The sequence below is a fragment of the Microtus pennsylvanicus genome, chromosome 7 (assembly GCF_037038515.1).
Source record: "Microtus pennsylvanicus isolate mMicPen1 chromosome 7, mMicPen1.hap1, whole genome shotgun sequence".
NCBI lineage: Eukaryota > Metazoa > Chordata > Mammalia > Rodentia > Cricetidae > Microtus > Microtus pennsylvanicus.
The window spans coordinates 30961498-30980450 of NC_134585.1; the positions used below are offsets into that span (position 1 = coordinate 30961498).

At 46.7% G+C, this 18953-nt stretch overlaps 1 protein-coding gene across 5 annotated transcripts in view; it reads left to right on the forward strand.

Moving 5' to 3' along the window:
* Positions 1 to 18953, forward strand: part of Tbc1d8 (TBC1 domain family member 8) — a 159731-nt gene that overhangs the window by 109525 nt on the left and 31253 nt on the right. For 3 of the 5 annotated variants that reach the window (XM_075980362.1, XM_075980359.1, XM_075980360.1), the window contains exons 2-5: positions 367 to 522; positions 13544 to 13662; positions 15016 to 15244; positions 17270 to 17510. In XM_075980362.1, coding sequence (XP_075836477.1) covers positions 367 to 522; positions 13544 to 13662; positions 15016 to 15244; positions 17270 to 17510 — 745 coding nt within the window. The remainder of the gene's footprint in view (positions 1 to 366; positions 523 to 13543; positions 13663 to 15015; positions 15245 to 17269; positions 17511 to 18953) is intronic. The other 2 variants (XM_075980363.1, XM_075980361.1) reach the window with 1 other exon arrangement.

Below are 18953 nucleotides of genomic sequence, written 5' to 3' on the forward strand. Positions count from 1 at the left end.
ATTGAAGGGATCATACAGAGAAGTTGAGGCTTGGCACCTTGAAGAGAGCCCAGGAGAGGATAATGGTGAAAGAGCAAGCCAGTAGGCAGCAAGCTTCCATGGCCTCTGCGTTTGCTTCTGCCTCCAGGTTCCTGCTCTGTTTGAGTTACTGACTTCCTTTGGAAGTGTAAGCCAAATAACCCTTTCCTCCCCAGGTTGCTTAGGTCATGGAGTTTTATTACAGCAACAGGAACTGCGCTCCGAACAGGACCATTCTTGTTCAGACCACCCCAGCTCCCATGCATGGGAGCAGGAGGATGTGTGCCGGCTGCCTGGCCTGGTCTGCCCTGGATTCACAAGTGTCCTTTCTTCTGTCTCCCTTTTAAGGTCGCCTTGTGGGCGCTCTGGATGCGGTGCTAGATTCCAGTGCACGCGTTGCTCCGTTTCGGATCCTGCTTCAAGTCCCCGGGTCCCAGGTTTATTCTCCCATAGCATGTGGTGAGTTACTGACTGGATCAGACATTTACTGGGCCATAGCCACTGGTGAGTTTTGTTCCAGGTGGAATGTTCCAAACCTAACCAGCGAAGCATGCGAGTGTCTGCATGTCAGTGACGTTTGAACGGTAACACCCTTGGAGCCTTCCGCAGTCCTCTCTTCCTCCTCTTCTCCTGCACATACTTCTCTCCCTCTTTATCCACTGCCTCCTGTTTCCTGGTTTTTGTTTTTTCCCTTATCCTCCAAGTCTCTGCTTTTAACCACCATAGTATGTAAATGCTGCGAATCTGGGTGTGTCAGGTTCCGAGAGGTCCTGGAGCACGACTATTTTTGAGTTGAACCATTTTCTTTGTACTCTTGCTCTGACCTGTGTGTGCCCGGGTGTGCACACCCACTGTACTGACACAGAGGCGAAGTCTGAGGGCTCTATCTGATTTGGACAGCTTTTTCTCCTTGTTTCACACAACGGGGGGAGCTAGACACAAAAGAAGAACATGACTCTCCCGTGTGCTGAAGGAATTTGGAAAACACCTCACTCCTCAGGACAGGACTTGAGGTCTTGTTCTTCCTGGTGTTGCATTGAGCCCCTAGGGTCATCCCGAATGGAGCTGTCACACCCCAAGAAACACTGTGTCAATGAAGCCTAATGTCTGTTTTATTCTATATGAGTAATATATTTAAAAAATAAGAAATACTACCCGACTGCCTTTCTTTGAATGCTGGAGTCAGTGTTAACCTTCGGTCTCTGTGTGCCCATGGACATAGTGTCTCTGGCTTTGCACTGGGTACAGTAAACTTTGCTCATTACTCCTGTTCAACAGCCGTACTGGGCTTTTCCTTTGGAAAAAGCAGAAGTTTGGAGAAACTTCTCATTCCCATCTGCCATCCCATCCTGAACACTGTTAACACCTGGGCATGCTCTTGTCTGCCATTTTTTCATAACTAGGGCAGGTTGTTCCAATTAAAAAATGATCTATAAAGCAATCACCTTTCAGCACTACTAAGATATCTGTTGCCTCAAACTCTAGCCGTCCTGAATACCTTCTGGTTACACCAGATGGACATTTTCTGATCAGCTTTCTAGTGGGTCCAACAAGGATGGTTACAAAAGTGGATACATATAATTTTATAAAAGCCGGCTTATCTGACAGTGCCATTTTATAAAGAAAATGTTGCATTTAGTTAGTTTCAATAGGAAAAAAAACTAAAGAGGAACAAGACTTCAGATGTTTAGACTAGAGATTGTTTTTTCAAAAAAGTTCATGTCAAGTTAAGGCCAGGGACTTTAACAGTAGGAAGCTAGAGTTGCAGTGTTTGAAAAACAGTGACGGTATTCTGTCACCTTATGGGACAAGTGTACCAGCATATTTTCCCTTCTGCTTCTCCTCACTAAAAACAAACTGTTGATACTGCAAGCCCCATTCAGACCTACAACGATATTCCGTTATTATTCTCTGACGCATGTATGCATAGGTGTGGTGTGGTTCTTTGCATAGTATGTACGAAGGCCAGAGGATGATACTGTATGCTTTTGAGACTTGGTCTCTCACTGAACCTGGAGCTCTCTGCCTAGGCTCGACTGGCTGGCCAGTGAGCCCTAAGGATCTGCCCGTCTCTGCTGGATTCTAGCTCAGAGGTTGGAGATGCTGTTGTACCTCGCCTTTGTGTGGATGCTGGTGATCTGAGCTCAGGTTCTCACGGTTGTGCAGCCAGTATTTTATCCATGGAGCCGGCTCTCTCCGCGGCTCCTGTATTTCCTTTTATTGTTTGTCTCAGGTCTTTGTGATGGTGTTATACTTGCAGTCAGGTATGACTTTTCCCATCCTGGAACCCTCATTTTGTTTCATTTCTTTCCTGGGGAACTAGAGCAGCACTTCTTAATCTTTGGGGGTTGAATGACCCTTTCACAGGGAGGGGTCACCTAAGGCCTTTGGAAAACACAGATGTTTATATTACAGTTTGAAATAGTAACAAAATTACAGTTATGAAGTAGCAACGAAAATAATTTTTGTAGGTGGGGGTCATCACAACATGATTAAATGTACTGAAGGATCACAGCATTAGGAAGGTTGAGAACCATTGGACTAGAGTTTTACTGAGTAGTCCTGGCTAGCCCGGAACTCTCTGTAGACTAGATCAGGTGTCTTTGCCCCCCACTCCACATCCCTGCCCAAGTGCTGGGATTAAAGGTATGAGCTTCCCACTTTCTCTTCTGTGAGGTGCAGTGTGGCTGGCTTTATGTTGAGGTCTTTGATCCATTTGGACTTGAGTTTTGTGCATGGTGATAGATATGGGTCTATTTTAATTTTTCTACATGTTGATATCCAGTTATGCCAGCACTATTTGTTAAATATGCTTTCTTTTTTCCATTTGATATTTTTTTGCTTCTTTGTCAAAAATCAGGTGTTTGAAGGTGTATGGATTAATATCTGGGTCTTCAAGTCGATTCCATTGGTCCTCCTGTCTGTTTTTATGCCAATACCAGGCTGTTTTCAGTACTGTAGCTCTGTAGTCGAGTTTGAAGTCAGGGATTGTGATGCCTCCAGAAATTCTTTTATTGTACAGGATTTTTTTTTTTTTGGCTATCCTGGGTTTTTTGCTTTCCCATATGAAGTTGAGGTCTTTCCCATATTCTTTCGAGGTCCGTGAAGAATTTTGCAGGGATTTTGATGGGCATTGCATTGAGTCTGTAGATGCCGTTTTTATTATGTTAAGTCTGCCTACCCAAGAGCATGGGAGATCTTTCCATTTTCTGGTGTCTTATTCAATTTCTTTCTTCAAAGATTTAAGGTTCTTGTCATATGAGTCTTCCACTTGTTTGGTTAGAGTTACTCTGAGATATTTTATGCTATTTGTGGCTATTGTGAAGGGTGATGTTTCTCTGATTTCTTTCTCAGCCCATTTATCATCTGCATACAGGAGGGCTACTTTTTTTTTTGAGTTAATCTTGTGTCCCGCTACATTGCTGAAAGTGTTTATGAGTTGTGGAAGTTCCTTGGTAGAAATTTGGGGGTCACTTATGTCATATTATCAGCAAATAGTGAGAGTTTGACTTCTTCAACACATTGGCACAGGAGACCACTTCCTAAATATAACCCCAGCATCTCCCTTTCTCCCCAGGGTGTTCCATTTTCTTCTGCCCATGTCTATAATGTCCTCATCTGTCTGTGTTCTTTGCCATCCTGTGTGGTACCTGCTCCTCATCTCATTCATGCTCAGCACCTCCCTTCTGATGCTCTGTTGAGTGTTGGCATGCTGCCACTTTGTGCTTGGGTTATGGGACTAGACAAGGAAGACTGATGTCCTGCTAGACGGGATGTGGGAGTAAGCATCCCCTTCGCTCCTCACAGCTATCCTGGGTGCGCCCTACCTCAAGCAGAAGCATTTGGCCACCGTCTGGATTTGAAACCTTTGGCGTGACTATTTGGAGTTTTGTCTCCTTACTACGTTGGCTTTGTAGTACTCCCAGAAGCTAGGTAGAAGTCAGCCCGAATTGCTGTGGTTTCCATTGAGTCTACACCCTTTGGAAATACAGCTGCAAGGTACGGTTCTTAATGTCTGCAAGGCATTCAGCCCCTTGGCTGTAGTAGCTCAGTTGCTTCTTCCAGTTCTTCAGCAGATGTTAATTGCTCCTGATTTTTCAGTACTTTGCAACCATCTTTTCACTTAAAAATTTCAGAACCCTTTCCATGCCCCCTTACCCCACCCCCCAGATTCTATTCCTTTGTAGTGTCTGGATCCTGCTACACACCAGGCATGTCGGGGGGATACTGTGGAGAGCGTGTTAAATGTGGGCTCCCTCCACCCAGCCTTACAGAGCCATGGGAGGTACACACAGCGGTTCGGGAAAGACTGGTACGGGATAGAAGTGGGCTGTGAATACTGCAGAGGACAGGGTGGCTAGAAAACCCTGAAGGGAGCGTGTGTGCGCCTTTTATGTCATGCATTTCCAGATTCCCTGCTACTGCCTTCTGGGGCTGCTCTGGCTCCCCACCATGCCAGGGCCGCTGTCCTGTGCAGCAGAACCCTTTCTCTCTCTGGTGATCCAGGATGGCTTCCTGCAGTTTGCATTTCGCTTGACTTGTGCTTTGGACTTGACACAGGCTGGGTCTGCAGAGGTGTCACTTTCTGCTGCCATCTTGCTTGCAGAAGGTCCCCCAGACAATATTTATCTTTTCAGCGTAAACATTTCTGTTGAGAAATGTGAGCACAATTCAGGCTGGGATCTGTGAGGTCAGTGGAGACGCTGAGGTCTCCGTTGACAGTCACCTGAGCATCTTACACTCTGATTCACTCACCATAGTTAATACTGCATTGTGACCTGAGCATTGAGGAAGGTCCCCACCCATGGTTTGGGGCTCTGGTAAAGTAGAATGCTGTAGGAAGTGTCTGTGTCTAACCAGGAAGAGCAGTCTGCAGGAACAATCCAGATCTCCACTTAAGTGTGACTGTCACATGGTGGACTGACAAGGCTGAGCAGAACCTTTGAGAGTTTGCTTGCTCTTTTGAGGCGGAGGTCATAGGACATGGGTAGATTGTCTCATGGGTCAGTTATTTTACTTGTCAAAAGATCTGAAGATCATCAAGTTTCCGGACAGAGACAGGATACCGTTTTAACAGCATGGACCAAGCAACCATAAGACTCTAGAAAGACAAGCAACTTCTGTGACTAAGGAGCTGAAGTCAGTTCTTGTGGGAGAGACGCCGAATTGTTGGGGAAGTTGCAGACAGAAATGGGCCCAGCCCTCCAGGTCAGAACCCAGATATTCCCTTCCCTAGCAACAGTCACCTGCTTCTACGCGTTCCCACGTTCTCTCAGCACTGGCGTTTCTTGTTTCTTGTCTGCCTCCCTCACGGATATGCGAACACTGAGAGTCTTTCTGGACAGTGACCTTCCGATGCCCAAGACAACACTGAGTATGTTACCAGGTGAAAGAGTTGGGAAGAGGGGGGGGGGACTCAGGCTCCTCTGTGAGGTGATGCGGGTTCACGTGGCCTTGGACGAAGAGTTTTGTCTTTATCTGAAGCACAGCCGGACAGCAGCTCTGCTGTGTACTTTCCTAGAGATTTGGTGATCCAAGGGCTGGTGGAAGCGTTCCAGCACACTGACGGCAGACCGGGCTCGGTGGGTCACTGCATGAAGGGCATTTCTGACTTAGGAGTTGGTTGCAACCCCACTGGTCATTTCAAATGAGTCTTGGGCCCTTTCTGGTAAGTCAGGTGTGCTGGCTGGTTTTCTGACAACTTGACACAAGCTGGAGTCATCAGAGGAGGGAGCCTCAGGCTGCATAGCATGTTCTTAGTGATTGATGTGGGAAGGCCCAGCCCATTGTGGTTGGGGCTATCCCTGGGCTGGTGGTCCTGAGTTCTGTAAGAAAGCTGAGCAAGCCAGTAGGCGTGCTCCTCCATGGCCTTTGCTTCAGTTCCTGCCTTCAGGTTCCTACACTGACCCTTCCATGTCGGATTGCTGTCTGTGTGAATCCAAATAATACCTCTTTTCTCTAACTTGCCTTTTGGTCATGGTGTTTGCTACAGCAATAAAAACTCTTTACGACGCCAGAAAACAGGCATTCTGGGGCACATCACAAGTCTCCTTGTTAAACAGGTAGAACTCAGAAGGCAGAAGTTATGAATCTAAAAAAAAAATGTTTTGCTGAGCTTGGTGGCACAGGCCTGTAATCTCAGGTACTCAGGAGTTGAAGCCAGGAGGATTGCAAGTTCAGGTTCTGCCTGAACAATGCAGGTGAACTCCTGCCTCAAAAGTCAGAAACTCTCATTGGGCTACACTGTCCTTCACAAAGAATGCTGAGTAGACACAGGGAGGAGAGTCAGTAATTGCTGGGAGGGAAAAACTGAAAAAGGTGTGTAACTTCGTGTGTAACCCTTGCCTAGACGGATGAGGCTGGAGGTGCTCTGTCTAAGCTAGGGAAGAAATGCTGGGAAATATCGGTAACAGTTCGTTATCATAACCTTTTCCTTTGGTGGGAGGGGAGCCAGCCCAGGATCGGCACGTGCTAAGCCAGCATTGCACCCCTGAGCTGTGTTCCCACCGGGGCTCTGTTTATAATGGTGTACTTCAGATGCACTGCTTTTCGTGGCCACTGCTAATCCTCCAGACTCGTCATTGTTCCAAGCTGAGACACCGTCTAGAGGAGACACCTTCCTAGCTGAATCACCATCCAGAGGAGACAACTACTTCTGGACCTTCCTATCACATGCCTCTGGCCACCACCATTCTGTTATCTATCTCTGGATTTGACTCACATCTCATTGGGGAAATAATGCATGATTCATCCTTTTGAAAGCGGCTTGTAATGTCTTCTGGGTTCATTCATGTCATCGCGTGTTCTTGGTCCGTTTACGTCATCGCATGTCAGAATTTCGGGATGGTAGTCCAGAGTATGACAGCTTTCTTTTTGGAATTAGACATCTAACAGTTGGCCCATGAGTAGGAAGAGGACACGAGGCACGGAATGAGGGGGGCAGAATACCAGGAGCTAATCCCTAGTCCAGTGGAGAGGAGCGGGCTGGAGCGATGGGTCTCAATCTTCCTCGTGTTGTTGCCCTTTAATACAGTTCCTCATGTTACGGTGACCCCAACCATAAAATTATTTTTATTGCTACTTCATAACTGTAATTTTGCTCCTGTTAGAAATGATAATGTAAATCTCTGATATGCGACCCCTGTGAAATATCCCACAGGTTTGAGAAATGCTGAGTGAGGGTCTGGACCTTGCTGAGTGGATTCCTATGCTGTGGCAAGCTTTGGGGCTCTCCCTGTAAGGACGAGGCATCCCTGTCATTGCTCTCAATCTTGTCCTGCACTTGAAGTCCAGGCCATCCGGGTCACGCTGTCCTCTTTACTGGCTGTCCTTATTTCCACATGACATGTCCTGGTAATTTTCAGTGGTCCTCAGTGCTGTTGCAACAATGCTGCCACGCACATCTTATTCATCACCGTGTCTTTGAACACTGGGTGGGTTGTTTGTTGTCCACGTTTGATTTCTAGGAAGCACACAAAGAAACAGAAGAACAGGAAAGAGCTTCTGCAGGGGCTCTGAGTTATCTGGTGAGAATCAGTTTTCAAGAATCAAATTGCTTATGCAATAAGGTGACTCCTTTTACTGTCAGCCGAGGCCTGGTGGGGGCTGTGTCTTTCCTGGTTCCTGGAAGAAGCCATCCCAGAGCCAGTGGAGAGGGGGCTGTGGAGCTCTTCTCTGGAGCATCTTAGCCTTGTACAGGACTTTCCACAATGCCCCGTTCCCAGACCTTAATTTGGACTTGAACTGACTTGAGGAGTTCATAGATGCCTAAGTGCAGAGTCTCCGTGCTTGCTTGCCAGGTCTGCTCCATGGGGTTGAATGAAATGAAGGAGAAGCAGGAAGGGTTAGGAGCATGCTTTCCATGGGCCTGGGTGAAATGGGCAGGTAGGGTCTGGATGCACAGCTGGGCGGGCAGACGCATGCTCACTTGAGGATGTGTATGCATTGAGCCTTAATGTCTCCATGTTCCATACCTGCAGATTCAACCAACATGGAACAAACAAACCCACTAAAAACAGCAAAACAAAAGAACAAAAATCCTTGCATCTGTACCGGACATGGACAGACTTCTTGGTATTCCATAAACAAATATGCTATGAGAATTCTGTATCATTTGCTTTCTATAAGGAATCTAGAGATGACTTAAGGTATCTGGGAGGAGTGTGTAAGTAACCTGCAAATACTACACCATTTTAGATAAGGAGCTTGAACAGCCCTGGACTCTGGTGTCTTTGGGAAGCCCTGGATCCAGTCCCCTGCAGACAGAGAGCGACTGCTGTAGTTTGAAGAACACTTAGTTAATGGTTTAGATTTGGAAAATGAAAGACAGACACCCTTTTGGAAACTTCAAAGATCACTAGAGGAAAGGTGCAAACACTTGCTAATTGAAACGTGCACGTTTTTAAAAGTTGGGAGCCATAGGAGCTAATCCTCCTGTTAAGCACCTTTATTTTCCTCATCCATTCCTCTCAGCAGCACGCTAGAGGCAACACACCCTACTCTGGAGGGGTAAGATGCAGAGCGCAGGAAGCCGGCCACTTGCCAGGGTCACGCCAGGCGCCGGGGTGCTAGCAGCCAGCTTAGCCGCGAGCTCTGACAGAATGTACGTTCAGGGTGTTCTTTCTGACGCACGGTCTCTTATCCGTGCCCTTGACCGTGGCTGGTGTTTTGCTTTCTTGTGTTCTGCCTCACTGTTTGCTTTGTCTTTGCGGAGTGGATTTTATTAAGGGGAGGAAATGTTCCCGGGTGGACCAGATTAGTGTCTTCCTGAACTTCATGCCAAGGTGGCAAAGGACGTGCCAGCTCGTTTTCTCCAAGCAGAGGACTCACAGGGTGCTTCAAGGAACATCTGGGAGGCAGCCCAGCAGGAGGAAAGTGTGAACTTTCTGGGTTTATGCTCTGAGGTCAGGGTTGTTAGGCTTGTTTTCAGTAGCGCGGCATTTCCTTGAAACAACACCGGCTGGAATTTTCCACATGGGGCTCACCTTTAGAAGTGGAAGAGGGGTGCCAACTCATGTTTGTTCCCTTGTCATGGAGATACTGCCATTAAGCTGTTAGTGTATTTTTTTAAAAGTAATTTTGCTTGTGTACACATTTTCATTGAAAGGAAACATTCTTTTGTGATGTGTGTTGCTGGTGGGTGTTTTATAGCAAGGGCATGCTGAGACCAACTTTTAGATCTAGTATGTTTTGAGGCTGAAAGTGAGGTTAAAAAAAAATCTCTTTGGAGATGAATGTGTTGGTACATGCCTGTATTTCTAACTATTCAAGAGACTGAGGCAGGAGCATCATTTGATCCCATGAATTTGAGATCAGCCTGAACCATATAAGGAGAACAAACAAAAGCAAACTTAAAACTGAATCCTAAAATGAAAGTTTACCTGACTTCCAGGTAGATCAGCTTGTCAACAGAGATCACCTGGAGGGGTGCTCAAAGGACAGGCTCCAAAACCACAGAGAAACCCTGTCTCAAAAAACCAAAAATAAAAAAAAAAGATAATCCAAGTTAATTCTCTTTTTTTAATTTAAGAGATGCTGAGACATGAGGGTCACAGAAAGAATCCTGGTGACTACTTGGTGGTCAGAAAGGGGCATCATGGGAGCAGTTGCTGGGACACCCTTGTGCTGTGTGCTGTCCTGAGGTCTTTTTCACCTCTTTTCATTAGACTCACCCTGGAGGGTGAGTTCTCCTACTCGTGTGTGTGTGTGTGTGTGTGTGTGTCTGTCTGTCTGTCTGTCTGTCCCCTGCTAGTGTCAGCGATGTCTCAGAGGGCTCAGCTTAAGTGGCTGTTCTCTGGCATCTCTGCCGTGAGGAAGCATCTAATACAGTGTGGTTCTCAGCATGTGGGTTGCGACCCCCTTGGGAGTCAAATGACCCTTTCACAGGGGTCACCTCAGACCGTCAGAAAACACATTTACATTACTATGCATAACAGCAAAACTACAGTCAGAAGTAGAAACTGAACTAACGCTGTGGTGGGCGTCACCACACGAGTGGACCGCAGCGTGAGGAAGGCTGAGAACATCAGAGTTACGTGGGACTGGCAGTGATCCTGCTTTCAAAAGCACAAGCTGAGAACCACTTATCTGAACTGCTTGGATTACTTTATTATATTGGAATATTTACATAAATGTTATAAAAATACTTGAGGGATGGAACCCATATCTAAACACAGAACTCAATTTATTTCATACATACATATACACATATTATACATAGCGAAGTTAATTATGCACAATCTTTTAAAATAATTTTGTCCGTAAAAACAAGTTTCTGGCATGGAATTTCCTTCTTGCGGCATCATGCATGTTCCTTCAAAGTTTCAGATTTGGGATGTTTTTTATTAGTGAATCTTAGCCTGTCATCTGTGGTCATGGATGTGCATCAGCTTGTCTTGTTCTGTGGCGCTCCTGAAGCCAGTCCCGAGGCTTCTCTATGGAGGAAACTCCATTTGGAAAGTTTCCCTGCCATTTGGCAACTTTTGTAGGAAACAGACCCTGGGGTAGAAATGTTTCCTCGCTCCAATTGTCTTTGCCGGGAGAGACATGCGTGAGGACTTCCACTCACAAGCACAGAGATGCAGTTCAGTTGTGCTGTGGCCCAGAGATGGGTTTTATGTAGTAATTTCCTTTTTTTGTTGTGGAGTTTCTTTCCTTTTTACGAACATTGCAAAGAAGTGTTTTGTGAGAGTGGAAGTCGGGCTCCCCCCTCCCCTCCCTGCTTCACCCCCTGAGACAGGGTTTCTCTGTAGCTCTGGCTGTCCTGGAACTTACCCTGTCTACCTGGCTGGCCTCGAACTCAGAAATCCTACTTGCTTCTCAAGTGCTGGGATGAAAGGAGTAGGCCACCATGTCTGGTTATCTCAGGTCATTAAAAAAAAATGTTATTTTTCTTTTAAGTGTATGGATGTTTTACATTTATGGCTGTATACCATATGTGTGTGCCTGGGGTCCGTGGAGATTAGAAGAGTCAGATCCCCTGGAACTGGGATTACAGACAGTTGAGAGCCATCCTGTAGGTCTGGGAGTAGAACTCTGGTCCTTTAGAAGAACAACCAGTACTTTTAACCACTGAGTCCTCTCTTCAACTTCTGTCTCAACTTTTAATTCCTCAGTGATATATTGGGGTTGGGATTTGACTATGGCTTTATTCGTGTTATCCAAATTGTCCTTTGAAGCTGTTAGTAGTTATTCTTAGCTCCTGGGAGCTCTGATGACATGATCAGGAAAGCCTGTATCTCAGGGGACGGAGAGATGGTCAGCAGTTGAGCCCAATTACTACTCTTGCAAATGACCTGAATTTGGTTCCCAGCATCTGTGTTTGGCAGCTTACAGATGTCTGTAACTTCAGCTTTAGAGGCCCAGACACCCTCTTCTGGCCTCCGTGGCCAACTGCATGCAGTGTACACACACAGCCCCAATATACATATTTAAAAACAATCCAGTCTTTAAAACAAATGAAGCATCACCTGCATCCCTGCATCTGGGAAGAGGCATGAAGAGGGGATTGCAGGGAGAACCTTGTGCTGCAAGCTTGGTTTGCTTCTCATCTGAAATGTGACCCAGGATAAATATTCGAGCTTCCATTTCCCTTTTTATCTTGAATACGGATCAGCAGCTCTCTCCCCTCTCCCTCTTGCCTGTTCCTCCAACTGTTTTGTTTTTACGAATGAGGAAGTACTTCTGAAAAACCGTAGCGGGATACTGAAGGCTGATGAAGATGGTTCCTCTTCAGTTTCTTCTCCTTTCGTTTGCTCAGTGTCCTGGTTGGTTTCCGTCTGATGGTACATAAAGGCCTGCCCTCTCCAGCTCTGTGCAGACTCACAGGCTGTGGCAGAGATAACTTTGTAAAGGGTCTCCTGCTCTCCAGATGCCAAGGTGCCTTTCTGGATACTGTCACTTGCACTGTGCTGAGGGATGGGGACATGCAGGTCAGAGGAGGGTAAACTGCCTGAGCTATGTCAGCCCATGGTGCGCCACAGTCAGCTGAGGGGCCAGAAGGGTGCTCGGTGGGTGTACCAAGTTCAGGTAGCAAAAGGTCAGAGAGGGAAAAGGAAGAAGCTGAGGTTGGATGGTCATGGGAAGGCTGGACTTGGGTGGTTGTACAGAGAGATGTGGAGAGCCAGAAGTGTTGGGGGAAAGCCACTTGTTTGTTTCCAGCTGCCCAGACCACAAAATATCACACAGAAACTATATTATTTATAATACTGCTTGGCCAATAGCTTAAGCATATTTCTAGCTAGTTCTTTTATATCTTTGGTTAACCCACGTTTCTCCCCACAGCCTCCGTTTTTCTTATACTGTATTTTAAATCTTGTGCATGAAGAAAGTGTGTAAATATCTAGCCATCAGACATTAGGCAGCTGTAGGTTTTTACAGTTGTGACAACATGCCACAATTCAAACTTGCGGCCTTTCTGACTAGCCGTTTCGGACAAGGGACCCTAACGTAATACATGTATTTCCAAGATCTTTGCAGTTATGTTCAGGGAGAAGAAGACTACTACAAGTAACACAGAAAAAGGAAGCTCATTTTTTAGCAAAACACTCCTGCTTTGGGATAACTAGTTTCTGCTGACCCTTGCTTGCTTTGAGTGACTCTGCACTGTGGTTCAGTAGTGTTAGCTTCTCTGAGCTTACTCTCTTCCCATTTTGGAAATGTGACTGAAAAAAACCTTTTCTGGTCATGGACTTTACCTGTCCTCGATGCCCTTAGCTGAGCATCTGACACAGATCCCATGTCAGGTGTCCATCACCCAGTGGAGATGGAGTATAAGGGTCCCTGAGAAGAAAGAGATGGCTGACAGCCCTACGCTTTTGTTAACAGTGTTGCTTAGTGCTTCGGTAGTATAGTAAGAATTTTAATTGCCTTGAAAAGAAATTAACTGATGGATTGCATATGATTTCATGCTTTTGTGTGTGTGTGTGTGTTTTAATAACATGCACTGTAAGAACTCTTCTCTATGCATTTGAGGGGTGTATCTGTAAATGTCACAAGGTATCCATCTGTAGACAGCTCATTTCTAAGGCCGCCCCTGGCTGGCACGAGCTCTGCTGCTCCCAAGTGGTAACATTCTTGTATAGCCAACAGGGCTTTGCAGCAGCAGCTCTTCCACTGTGAACCTGGGCTTTAGGACTTCCTCACAGAGTACACTGTGTGAGCCTGTGGGCAGTGAGTTTGCTGCCTGGGGGCATGTTCTATGTTGGGATAGCTATGTAATGACTAACATCTCTGTCACTGAGTGGAGATGGAGATCAGGGGCCATTGTCAAAGCAGACAAGATGGCTACGTCACATCTAAGAGTGACCCTCTCGGTCAGCCGGCCTGTGTTGTGGCGGTGGGATTTGTCCCTGCAGAGACCCACACTGCAGGAGGAGACTGGTTTTAATGGAGGGGGTCTGCTCAACAGCAGGCGCCCTGACCGTGATGTAAGATACACAGACTCACAAAAGGCAGGAGTTGTAAAGTGAGTTCGTGTGTTAGCAGTCCCTTCTGTTTCCTGACGCATGTGTCTGTCCAAATCCAGGTGCAACGCTGGAGGAGATCAACCAGCACTGGGACTGGCTGGAGCAGAACCTGCTGCACACCCTGTCGGTCTTCGACAACAAGGACGACATCGCCAGCTTTGTCAAAGGGAAGGTGAAGGTAGGCAACGCTTCTCCTCACCCTCACAGGGCCCTGAGCTCTGCAGCTTCCTGATGGCTTCCACACTCGCTGTGGCTACATTTCCTGTCACGTTTGGTACAGCAAAGCGAGTTCGGTTTGCCACCACCCATTGCGTAAAGTCCAGTCCAGCAAGATACACCCCATGTTTTACAAATTCATCCATTTCCCAAGTTTCTGTTTCAGAAGTTTGGGACCCTGTTTGTTTTGAGAGAGCATGAGGCTGTTCGTTTTTCTGTTTTGCTGGAAAGATCAGGAACATAGATGCTTTATTTCTTTCTTTAAGATAGGATCTCACTGTGTAGCTCTTCTGGCCAGAACTTGCTATGTGGACCAGGCTGCTCTTAAACTCACAGAGATCTACCTCCCTCTACCTCCTGAGCGCTGGGACTAAAGGCAAGGCGTGTGACACCACACCCAGCCTTTTCAAAAGTATTTATTTACTTATTTATTGTATGCATAGTTTTGTCTGCTATTGAGTTCATTATGTATGTGCCTGTTGTGCCTGCAGAGACCAGAAGGGGGCATCAGATCCCTTAGGACTGATATTACAGATGGTTGTGAGCCGCCATGTAGATGCTGGGAATTGAACCCTGGTCCTCTGGTAGCGCAACCAGTGTTCTTAACTACTGAACCATCTCTCCAGCCCAAGGAAGATACTTTAATTGAAGAATTTAGCAGTGAGCTACCAGGATGGGGGGAATCAGAGTTTTGTAACCACAAACTTTTGACCTTTTAAAGGGAGTATCTTGCATTCTATATCATGGGTGTTCATCCAGATTCTTTACGCTGTCCATGTCTTCACACCTGAAGGCAATGGAGGTACTTAGTACCTCAGGGAAGCTTGACTTGATCTCCATTCTCCCTCAGCAGAACGTATGAAGATACTGAAGTGCAGTAGTTGCTAGGTTAATATCACTATTTGTTCAATTCATGCAGAAATGTTTCTACTACATTTATTTGTGTGCAAGGATACCCATGCCACAGTATGTGTAGAGGTCAGAGGATAACTTGTGGGAGTCGGCTGTCTCTTTCCATCCTGTGGGTGTTGGAGATCAAGCCCAGATGCTCAGGTTTGGCTGTACTTTTACTCACTGAAGCATCTCAATGCATCTTAATCAACTTTTTTTTTTTAATGTGACAAGAAGACATTCGAGTTGTTGTTTAACTCCAAATTTCAAGGACAAGATTTGGTTTTGACATCCTTTGGGTCAGTTTGTCCTCTGTTACTTTAACAAACATCCAAGGAAATCTGGTGTCCATCTTTTCTTCCTGCTTTCCCCTTGTGTTGAACTTTTGCCTGGTTGACCAGGTCCGCGTCTCTTTGTGCCCCAGGCTCTGATTGCAGAAGAGACCAGTAGCAGACTGGCTGAGCAGGAGGAGGAGCCCGAGAAGTTCCGAGAAGCCCTGGTGAAGTTCGAGGCCAGGTTCAACTTCCCGGAGGCAGAGAAGCTGGTCACCTACTACTCATGCTGCTGTTGGAAGGGCCGGGTGCCCCGCCAGGGCTGGCTCTACCTCAGCATCAACCATCTCTGCTTCTACTCCTTCTTCCTGGGCAAGGAACGTAAGTGTGGTTGAGCCAAGGGGCACTTGGTCCTGAATTCACAGATACAGCCAGCCCCAGGGGGATGCTTAGCCAGGAATGCTTAGCACCTCTACCAAGAGAAGCAGGGTATATTTCCATGGCATGCTTGCTCCACTTCCCAATGATGCCTGCAGAGAATCATGTTCATTATATAGGCGTCTCCTACGAGGGGCTTCCTTTTCCTCCCTTAAACATTTCTGCATAACTCAAGTAGCGACTATCAGGTTTTAGTACTGTAGATGTTTTGAAAATGCAGTATCTTAGCTAGTGACTGAATAATCCTCCAGGAGGGCAGATTCTTCTCCAAAGTTTTTATCTTCTGTCTGTGGGTGTTTGAGTATATGTATGTGCACCGTGCGTATACCTGGTGTTCACAGAGGCCAGAAGAGTGTGTCAGATCCTCTGGAACTAGTGTTATAGACAGTTGTGAGCTGCCATGTGGGTGCTGGGAATTGAACCTGAGTCCTCTGGAAGATCAGCAAGTGCTCCTAACTGCTGAACCATCTCTCCAACCCTGAATATGTTCGTGTGTGTGTTTATGCGTGCGTACGTGTGTGTGCGTACACGTGTGTGTGTGTGTGTGTGTGTGTGTGTGTGTAGGCATGTAGGCAACTGAGCGTCAGCATCCATCTTCCTTTGCTTCCTGACTGTGGATGCAATATGACCAGCTTCCTCAAGCTCCACCACCATGACTTCCTCCCGCCATGGATTGTACCCTGGTACTCTGAGCCCAAATAAACTCTTTTCTCTCAGCTGCTCTTGACAGAGAGTCCTGTCACAGCGCTAGGTAAAGCAACGAATCTGATATATAGTGTCTTTTCCTTTTCTGCATTTGTCTTTCAAGGGAAGTTGGCTCAAGGCCCCCTCTTGAGCATCTCTGGTGAGCTCCCTGTATATGGTGGGCCATTCCCACTCGGCTGCTTCACTGATGCTCCAGGACTCATTGCACACTGTTCCCACATCCTCCCCTCACTAGCCTGACCGTAGGCATTCTTATTGTTCTTGTCTGAAAGTCTCATCAATTGAATAGCCTTCCTTTTGTCATAGTTTCCCTGTTTGTAAATCCCTGTTCCATCCTTTAAAACCCGGTTGATTTTATCCCCTCCAGGAAACGTCCCTCCTTATAATCTGTGCACGCTTTTGTTACTGTGCTGGAGTCCGTCAGGTTGGCTTGTTTACTCCTTTGTCTGTCTTATTTGAATGAGCTGCTTCAGGACATGATATGTTAATGATTTTTCATTGCTGGACCAAAATACCTGATAGAAACAGGAGCAGGTTTATTTGGTTTACCGTCTCTGAGGTTTCACACTTACATCAAGGCACTGGGAAATGTGTGTCAGGGGAGCCTCCCCTTTCCACTGTGGACAGGAAGGAACGAAAGACAAGATTCTTCAAAAGGCCCATCTGCCCCCAGATAGCACCGTCAGCATGGGACCAAGCCCCCACGTGCGAACCTTTTGAGGTTCATTTTATATGCAAACCATTATACTGAACTCTTCACAGTCAGTTACTTAATAAACTGGAGGTGTGTGTGTGTGTGTGTAAGACACTTTGTGTGAGGACACAGAAGCAGCTAAGAAATTCCTGTTGAGGATGACACAGATGGTGCCCTTTAAAATGACCAGAGCCCTGAAGACAGAATTGCATGGTGAGAGGAAATGGTAGAAGTGTTTGTCAGCTACTCAAAAGAGTCAACGAGAAACCATTTTCAGATCTTTATTAAGGCTCTCATGGCTGGCGGGGTATTCGTGGGAAAGTTGTGCATGGTTGACTCGGCTTTCCGGAACGGTGTTTCCTGGATGTGTGTGGCACTTGGGGCAAAGCAGTAGCCATGAACGTGGGAAGTTTCACACTGATCTGTGAGAAACCCCTGGAATGAGGCACAGTCCCACAAGGCCCTAGACACGTCTCCCTGTCCTGGCTCAAAAGACATTTGTATTTTTGCTAAAGGAGAGCTTTGACATCATCTGCCGCGTAGTTCAGGTTTGCCCTTCTCTCGTCCAGTTAAACTCGTCATCCCTTGGGTGGACATCCTGAAGTTGGAGCGGACGTCCAATGTCTTTCTCACGGACACCATCCGGATCACCACACAGAATAAGGAGCGTGACTTCTCCATGTTTCTGAACCTGGATGAGGTGTTTAAGATGATGGAGCAGCTGGCAGACGTGACGCTCCGGAGGCTGCTGGACAATGAGGTCTTTGATTTGGACCCTGACCTTCAGGAACCTAGCCAGATCACCAAGAGGTAGGGCTTCAGCTCCCAGGTGTCCTTCAGCTGCTCCGGGGACCCGCGCTTGTGTTCACCCTTCATGTGCCTGTGCGTTTGGTAGCCTTGGGTACGTGGTTTTCCTCCATCTGTTTAGTCTCTGCGGCCACTCAGTCCACAGCTGTGCAAGGCCCTTCTGTAAAATACTGTAGGCCTTGCACATGGCCTGTGCAAATGCCCAGATACCGTGCAGTACCTCCGGAGGACTTGTCCCACCTAATACAGTGTCAGTGCCATGTAAAAAAGTGTCACACTGAACTGCCGAGGGAAGAATGCTAAGAAAAAAAAACGTATGAACTTGGTACAGAGAGAACTTTGTTTCTGAGTATTTGATTGCTGGATGGTTGGACCCAAGGATACGGATCCTGTGAGCACTGAGGGCCGATGTGCCAGGCGTATGTTTTTGGGGTGGTGTCACCCAGATTTTCCTCTCTGGTTAACCTTTTCCTTCTCTGTTGCATTTTTGGTTTGTGTTTGAGTGTGTGCTGCACACACACTACTGACAACACGAGAGAGTCAGTTCTCTGCTGCATCATGTGGTCAGGCTTGATGAACATGTCTGTATCCTCCAAGCTGTCTGGCGGACCCCATCTCTGTAGTTCATCTTGACAGACAGAGCAGAAATGATGACTGTCGTTATTCTTCATTTCCTTTGTGTGGTAGACAAGGCTTTCTGGGCCTCTGTTCCCTTTTCACTCCAAATAGTTCAGTACTTAATGTGGACTCCCTTGTGGTGGAAACGGGCTGGTTATCAGGGAGCATGAAGACATTTCACTTCTTAATGCTGGTGGGCCTTAAACCCAGCACATGCCAACTAGGCGTGTGCTCTGACACTGAGCTACAAGCCCAGTCCTCTTGTCCGATGCTAATCTTCTGGGAGGGGTTGTTCGGGACCGTACTTTTTGTCCTCAGGAGTGCACGTCTACTACAGAGCGGATAGTCGTCGTCTATATTTAGCTTGACCATAACTCGAAAGACTTGGTAGTGACCTTGTGAGGTAGTCATTTGGATTTGTTGTTTTAAACAAGTTCAGCCTTACCACCTGAAGCTCAGAAGTTTGAGTCTGATGGGTTTTAGGCTTTGTGGGTTATGGCACTAGGTACAAAGGTGACCTTCGAGAAATAAGAGCCCATGGCAATTATGCATCAAAGACCTTTAGGAATCACTACACTTTTTTTTTTAAAGATTTATTTATTTATTGTGTACACAGTGTTCATCCTCCTTGTATGTCTGCAGGCCAGAAGAGGGCACCAGATCTCATTACAGATGGTTGTAAGCCACCGTGTGGTTGCTGGGAATTGAACTCAGGACCTCTGGAAGATCAGCCAGTGCTCTTAACCTCTGAGCCATTTCTCCAGCCCTACACTTTGGTTTTGAGACTTGAGTGTCTATCCCGGCTGGTCTTGAGTTCCTTGTGTAGCA